General features: G+C 35.3%; 1 protein-coding gene across 2 annotated transcripts in view; it reads right to left on the bottom strand.

Annotated features, from left to right (window-relative positions):
- Positions 1–7,072: 7,072 nt before the first annotated feature.
- Positions 7,073–7,931, bottom strand: part of LOC111060503 (RYamide receptor) — a 40,403-nt gene continuing 39,544 nt past the window's right edge. The window contains exon 6 of one of the 2 annotated variants that reach the window (XM_039421779.1): positions 7,073–7,540. In XM_039421779.1, the coding sequence (XP_039277713.1) occupies positions 7,271–7,540 (270 nt within the window). In that variant the 3' untranslated portion in view covers positions 7,073–7,270. The remainder of the gene's footprint in view (positions 7,541–7,931) is intronic. The other variant, XM_039421780.1, reaches the window with a different exon arrangement.

Raw genomic sequence — 7,931 nt, 5'->3', positions numbered from 1 at the left:
GTTCTATGCTCCTATATTTCTGAAGTAATCTAAACGCTTCATAAAATTTAATTTGAAATTGCAGAGTAGTTAGTTAGGATATTTATATGAATGAGTACCTCTTGCATTGAATAAACGCACAGAATTATAGTGATTGCACTATACGCACATATTATTTTATGCCCATTTGAAATCTGATGTTTGGTTTCATAACTTCCAACATTCAGAAACTGGTCAGATTGGAAATGAATTGATTCTTGAATCAATTGAAATTGGGTGTTCGTATCGCGATTATTCGTAATCGATTATTAAGGTGCGTACAGATATACGCGCCGCGAACATGAGCAATTCATTTCTAATCAGCTGGCTATCTCTGTATTTTTACAGAAACGGTTAGATACAGATATAGAAAGCTTGGCATCAGCTGATGAAAAGTGAATTGCTCATGTTCGCGGTACGTGAATCTGTACGCACCTTTAAGCTGCGTACACATATATGCGCTTCCAACCCGCACCGAGCACGCTCCGCCCTCGTACCGCCCTCGTTCCTCCATCGAACCACAGTCGCTCCGCCCCCGCACCCATCATGAACGTTACGGAAGAAGTTAGATCTTCTCGCGTCCCCGGTCGAACCACTGTTGCTCCCCGGTCGATCATCAATCGCTCTGCTGGAGTGACGTTCGGTTGCGGAGCAGAGCGAAAGTCTGTACGCACCTTCCTATTAGATTGTTATACGCTCTGTAGAAAATCTTATTATAACATACTTCTATTAGTAGATATCCTATACTATTAAATGAGCAGCTTCAGTTTATATGTTTGGATGTTTGGATATTTATATGTTTGTATTTCACCGTATCTCGAAAACGGCTCTAACGATTCTCACGAAATTCAGAACATAGTAGGTATATAATATAAAGATTCGATTGCCTTAGGCGAGGAAACTCGCTGAAGGACATTAAAAGGATAATTATTATTTATCCTTGGAAAAACATCTGATAGTAATTATTTCGTCGTCTGTTGATGATGGAAGTGAGTGAGCGAGTTCATGTGTGTGGGACTGTGTCAAAATTATGACTCAGCTGTTGAACCTTTGTAATCATTCAATCAGGTACTTAGTGCCGGTTGCAAAAAAGCCGTGTTATTTTCAATCCTGATTAATTCCAGTAGATCCATCTTTTTGAATTAGTCTTCTCTAATTTGGTTCACGTGAAGTTAATCAGGATTATAATTTAACCGGCTTTTGTGCAACTGGGCCTTTGTGAGGCAAATTTTTGCATTCCTATGAGAATTAATCTCAATTTACTGTTATTAGATGGAACATTTCTGTATGAATGTTATTATAATTTCTTCTTTCGTAATAAATGTTTTATTCTTTTGTACTCCAGAGCGAAGCTCGGTCCCCGATATTTATACTTTGTTTCAACAGTTTATAGAATTCGTATTTGATTCGCTTATGATTAGTTTATAGTATTCATCATGATTAGGCTTATATCCGATCGGACAGATGACAAAGTGATTGTTTATTTTGTGTTCCTAAGCGTTTTATAATAATGCATGGCTTTTGTGATAGATGTCACGTTGGTGGTTCTCCAAACAACGTTTCGGATGTGAACGGCAAAGCACAATAGTCAACTTCAACGTAAATCAATGTCACTTTAGACCAGTGCTTCGCCCCATTGCCCTCAACCACCCCTACCCACCCAATCCTGAAAATTAAATTGATGAGCACAGTGCACTAATCATGATGTGGGCTTACATCTACTCTCTCATGCCAATAATGTTCGGATGGATGAGCCTAACAGCAAGTATCAACACAATTTTGTGTTGCGGAAGTAAGAGGGGTGAATATTTTGCGGAATAGAGGACAGGCTCACATGTAGTAATAGACTATTGTAAATCATGGAAATCAAAAATAATTGAATATGTAACTGGGATTACGGAATCAAATTGACTTTAGAAACTTAATACGCTATCAAGTGATTTTACAGAGAAATTAATTTCATCAGCAAGCTCACTAGGGCCTGTTTTGTCCGATCTGGCCAAACTGAACCGAACTGGAGGATCCCCAACAAATGGATAAATTATGAGTGTCCATTTCATCGGACTTGGCCTTGAATTATAATTGCAAAATAATTAGTTATCAATCATGAATAACATGAGTTATGGAATTGTCAATAGCTTGAGTTATCAATTATGAATAGCATGAGTTATTGATTACCGGTAAAACAGTGGAACTTTACGTCGAACGATCGGTCGAGAACGATTCCAGTGAACGGCAACACAAAAATAATGGAAATATTCGGTAGACAACATATTGGCTTCATATTATTGAGTACTTGAGATTTCTGCTCATTCAACAAAATATATTATTAATATTCACCAGAATAGAGGTTATAATGCTACTAAGACAGCATTGGCGTTCTATAGTATAACGGAACTGTATAGGCAACCCGCTAAACTTCTCTGCATTGAAATTCTGGTAAATTTTAAAGCTCCAGGCGAATTAAAACTTTTAAGATGAAGAGAGAAGTTTAGAAAGACTTTTAAGATAAATTTAGCTTATCTTTTTTGGAAATAAATCAACCCTCCAGATCATTAAATTGCGTTGCATCAGATGAGTTTATTAATGGACATAGCCAGTATTCACTAAAAATAGAAAACCACAATAAATTATGAACTATCCAATGATTATAGAAATAGTTGAAATATTTCTCCAGATCATTACAATTGCGTTTCATCAGACGAGTTTATTAATGGACATGGCCAGTATTCACTAAAAATAGAAAACCACAATAAATTATGAACTATCCAATGATTATAGAAATAGTTAAAATATTTCTCCAGATCATTACAATTGCGTTTCATCAGACGAGTTTATGGACATGGCCAGTATTCACTAAATATATAAAACTACAATAAATTATGAATTATCCAGTGATTATAGAAAAAGTTTGTTCATAGTATTCAATACCTATCACTATTCTATTATCTAAACCATCTTTTCTCAGTTTACTTGGCTTGTCCGAGATATTGTTCTCGGGCCACTTGCGTGTTTCCGATGTACATGTCTAAAACTGTGGTTGGGTGAAAGGCCTCAAAATGAATAGTATTGGAAGCCTGGCTCGAAATCATTCTTTTTATGTCCGTGAAATCGTGAAAATTGGCAATTATTGAGCATTGCATGCCAATTGTACAAAGCATGAGGTTGATAAAGTTGATTAAGTCATTGTGGTACTCTTATCAATTCATAATCTGATAAAGCAAGAAAACGGAATTGAGTGTTAAAAAAATGTAATCAAGCCTTGATAGAACAAATTTTATTATTATAAGAACATTAAGGAATCCTAATAATAATTTTCCTCATTAACAATATCATTCAATAGTACAAGGACGTTACAAAAATTGGAACATTATTGGCAAAAAAATAATAATTACATACAGTAATACAAATCATTCAACAGTAATATTTATGATAAATCACACAATATTGAGATCAATTCAAGTTCTTATCACAAACCTTTGGCTAAAAACGCTACAATGGAGACTTTTACTATAAAAGTGGATGTAATTAATATAAACACTGCTTATTAGCATTATAAAGTTTTGTTACCGTTACACATTCAAACATATGCGTAACAGAAAATAATATTCATTGTTTGGATAATATCTCACTTTTCTTTCTTTAGAATAATTTATGCTTCTATCAATGATATTTTCATCTTATTGTATTTGATTTGAAATCTTTAAACCGAAAACCAAAGCTGTAATACTGTTTTCAAAGATTCCTCATCCACGTAGCAGAGATAAATATATTCTGGAAAGAACTGTTGCAATATTATTTGTCATATTCATGATAATTATTGCAATATCATTGTTGAGTAATACCGCGAGCATTCATAATTTTGTTGGAGGACAGATTTGGCAAGATTGTTCTTACTGCTAACCAATGACAGACTTGGCTAACAAGGTAAGTCAAGGTCATAAAAATCCAATTGAATTACCATGTTGAATGCAAAAGAGATTGCTGCACAATATTCTGTTCTTGAACAGGTGAAATTATAGAACTAGCATGTTTTCAAGCTGAAATTTCGCATGCGATCCGTTGTATCACAGAGCCACACAGAAACTATGATGTTTCAGAATGTAGCAGTTTTTCTTGTGGACTGTGAACGTTAAAAAATAGTACCTATCCAATAAGAAAACTAATCTGAGTTATCAATGGTGAATTAAAACTTCAATGACACTATCAATAGATTGATGATGACTCACACAATATTGAGATCAATTCAATTTCTTATCACAAACCTTTGGCTAAAAACTCTACAATGGAGACTTTTACTATAAAAGTGGATGTAATCAATATAAACACTGCTTATTAGCATTATAAAGTTCTGTTACCGTTACACATTCAAACATATGCGTAACAGAAAATAATATTCATTGTTTGGATAATATCTCACTTTTCTTTCTTTAGAATAATTTATGCTTCTATCAATGATATTTTCATCTTATTGTATTTGATTTGAAATGTTTAAACCGAAAACCAAAGCTGCAATACCGTTTTCAATTATTCTCCATCCACGTAGGAAAAAAATTCTCTAAAGAACTGTTGCAATATTACTTGTCATATTCATGATAATTATTGCAATATCATTGTTGAGTAATACCGCGAGCATTCATAATTTTGTTGGAGGACAGATTTGGCAAGATTTTTCTTACTGCTAACCAATGACAGACTTGGCTAACAAGGTAAGTCAAGGTCATAAAAATCCAATTGAATTACCATGTTGAATGCAAAAAATGCAGATTGCTGCACAATATTCTGTTCTTGAACAGGTGAAATTATAGAACTAGCATGTTTTCAAGCTATCTGAAATTTCGCATGCGATCCGTTGTATCACAGAACCACACTGAAACTATGATGTTCCAGAATGTAGAAGTTTTTCTTGTGGACTGTGAACGTTAAAAAATAGTATCCAATAAGAAAACTAATCTGAGTTATCAAACTACAATGACACTATCAATAGATTGATGATGACTTGCAATAATAGCTGTTACGTAATGTACTTACTACACATCACAAGAGTGAAGCGATTCAGTAAAAAGGATATATATTTACAGATGGGAATAAATTGGAAGTTACATTTGTTCAAATGCTAATTTTCCATCTAGCTGTTTACCCTGTTGTCAATATTTGCAGTAGCAGAATTCTTCGGGATGATTTTCAGCATTTAATTGGGATTTTCGTTCAATAATGATAATTGAGAATATATTTGATAATTGTGAATTGGAATCACATCGATGAATGAAGGAAGCCTATATAAAAATGAAACACTTCGCTTCAAATTTGTCTGGTATGATTAAAACCATAATTGAATCGAACTGTGGGGATCAAAAAAATTATAAGTTATCACAACAACAGACCTCCGCAATCGGATGATAAGTTGAGGTTCGGCAATATTGATAAATCAGAACCAATTCTGATAAGCATGCATGACTAATTGGATTCTGCAGCCATTCCAACCTCCAAACCATGAAAAAGTTTATCAGCGATTCGCAGAAATCATTAATCTTTGATCAGCCGTTATAGATTTACGTGTGAGGTTGGAAATCAAGTCGATTGGGCATTGAGAGCTGAAAATACGTCAACAGGGCTTCAGAGATCAGTAGAATTTACTCCACGAATGATTGATATTATCCTGGTCCAAACCAACATCACATTCCATTTCAAACATTTTTCCTCTCACGTTCCAACAAACAGAGGTCAGGTATAGTTTCTAGTTACATTATATTCATCACAATTATTAAATATAAAATCACAATTATATTGAACGAGGTTAGGTCATAGCTGTTTCACTTCTTGAATCTCGAATATCGATAGAACAATAATATCTTAATACTGTTCATCAATCAACAAGTACCGACTTGAAAGAACTTGGAAATTTCACAAGGTACTGAGTTATTAGTATAAGTGGAAACTAGTTCAAGCTTGTCAAACTGCTCCAATACAAGAGTATCATTGATTTCAATATCTCAGAGTTAAACTGATAGTGAGATATAATTATTATTTAACGAAAATCCTAAATAACTAATTATATATTAATTAGCATTTGAATAAATGCATTCTCTATTCAATTCCATCTGATAGTAAGATTTCGCTGAAGATGATACCCAGATAAGCCATGGGCTTGTGCATGGAAGAATGGGTCGTCCTATTAGTTACTTCCGAACCACCAGAAAATAGCTCCACAGCTCATCTGTCTGTTGGCAATCAAGCAGTAATGATCTCAAGAAGATACTCTTCCAATAGAAGAACCGATACCACGAATTTACATCAATATATGCATTACGTTTGTGATGACAGCAAAGATTAACCTCCGATTCCTCCCATCCATTTCCATCTTCAAAGACACTTCAATTGCTTATAGATATCATCAGGAATCTAGAATATGTAGGGCCCGGACTCACAGAGATCTGCAATCTATATCGTACGTACAGAATTATGAGCCACAAGCACGCTCATTTCACTTTTCATCAGCTGATAATATGCTAATTATATTTCATTTGTACAAAAAGTAAGATACAGAAAAATAAGCCGATAAGATAATAAGCATCAGCTGAAGATAAGTGGAATGAGCGTGTTCACGGCGCATAAGTCTGTACGCACCTCCAGATCGCATATCGTATACTCTACATATATTATACTTAATATCTTGAACATATACACATGGATATTCTCTTATAGTTATAGGATCTTTTATCCTTAGGATCACAGATCGCTCTCAATGTGGCCTGGTCTATAATGTAATTACTGAAATTGATTGAGTTGAAATCGAGAGAATGCATACCGGACTACTATTGTACTGATACATAAATTAGAATTAGAACCGTTTTGGGCTTTAGCCTGTGGTTCTTTTCTGAAAGCTGTATAATCCATAATAAAGGAACTATAATAAAGGAAAGAACTGGCTTATACACGTACGGAATAGGAAAATCATGTTTGACGCATCATCTCGTCTGAACTACTGGACTGATTGACTTGAAATTTCGCATATAGATTCTTAATTAACCGAGGATGGTTATAGGCCTGTTTTAAATTCTTCAAGATTCCATTACGTCAAGTTCTCAGTTTGCCAATTTTTAAAATGGAGCCTTGCGGAGCACGGGTTATCTGCTAGTTCTGAATAGTTAAATAGAATAAATACCAAAAGGCAAAATAATAATTGACAGTTCTCCCACAAATTATTCCAGTGAAGGTCGAATATATCTGTTCCCACGGTATTTTTCAGTGATTAGATTTGCTCCTCCTGACAGGTGAGTGAGTGTTCTGTCCGGCGCCGCACTGATAGGTATGTGCTGGAGGTGTTTGCACGACCAAACGAGGCAGCCGGAACCCAGCGACGGCCAAGCGCCGAGCAGAAGCCAATGCGGAAGCGCGAATTCATCCAGCAGTAGATGATCGGGTTGTAGCAAGTGTGCGACATCGCCAGCCAATGGCAGGCGAAGAAAAAGTGCGGCATCAACTCCCAGTTGGACAGATCTGGATTTTGCTCCCACACCAACTGTAACAGGTTGTGCAAAATTAATTGACAGGAAATAAAACTTGAGAGAGTGACCGCTCGAGTTCTGGATGGTGAACGCTTGAATTCCAATCCATTCACTGATGATCTTCAAAATCACTTTTCAGTGGTTCGCAAACCACCTTTAACTTGAACCATCAACCTGGAGCCTTCAGGACATCGCATTTCGATCATAGCCTTATCCATGAGGAGAGTGATAAATTATTATTAGGGAAAGTCCTATTTCATGATAAATATTATTCAACTCCATATTATTCAAGTATGAGTTTCAAAATCAGTTTTCATTTTCAGTGGTTCATAACGCACCTGAAACTTGAACCATCAACCTGGAACATGTGGAACCATCAACTTTTGAGCATCACTCCTTTCATCC

This window comes from Nilaparvata lugens, chromosome 2 (assembly GCF_014356525.2).
Source record: "Nilaparvata lugens isolate BPH chromosome 2, ASM1435652v1, whole genome shotgun sequence".
Lineage (NCBI taxonomy): Eukaryota > Metazoa > Arthropoda > Insecta > Hemiptera > Delphacidae > Nilaparvata > Nilaparvata lugens.
Note: the sequence above shows the minus strand (reverse complement) of the source record. Positions and strands in the feature narration are given on the sequence as shown.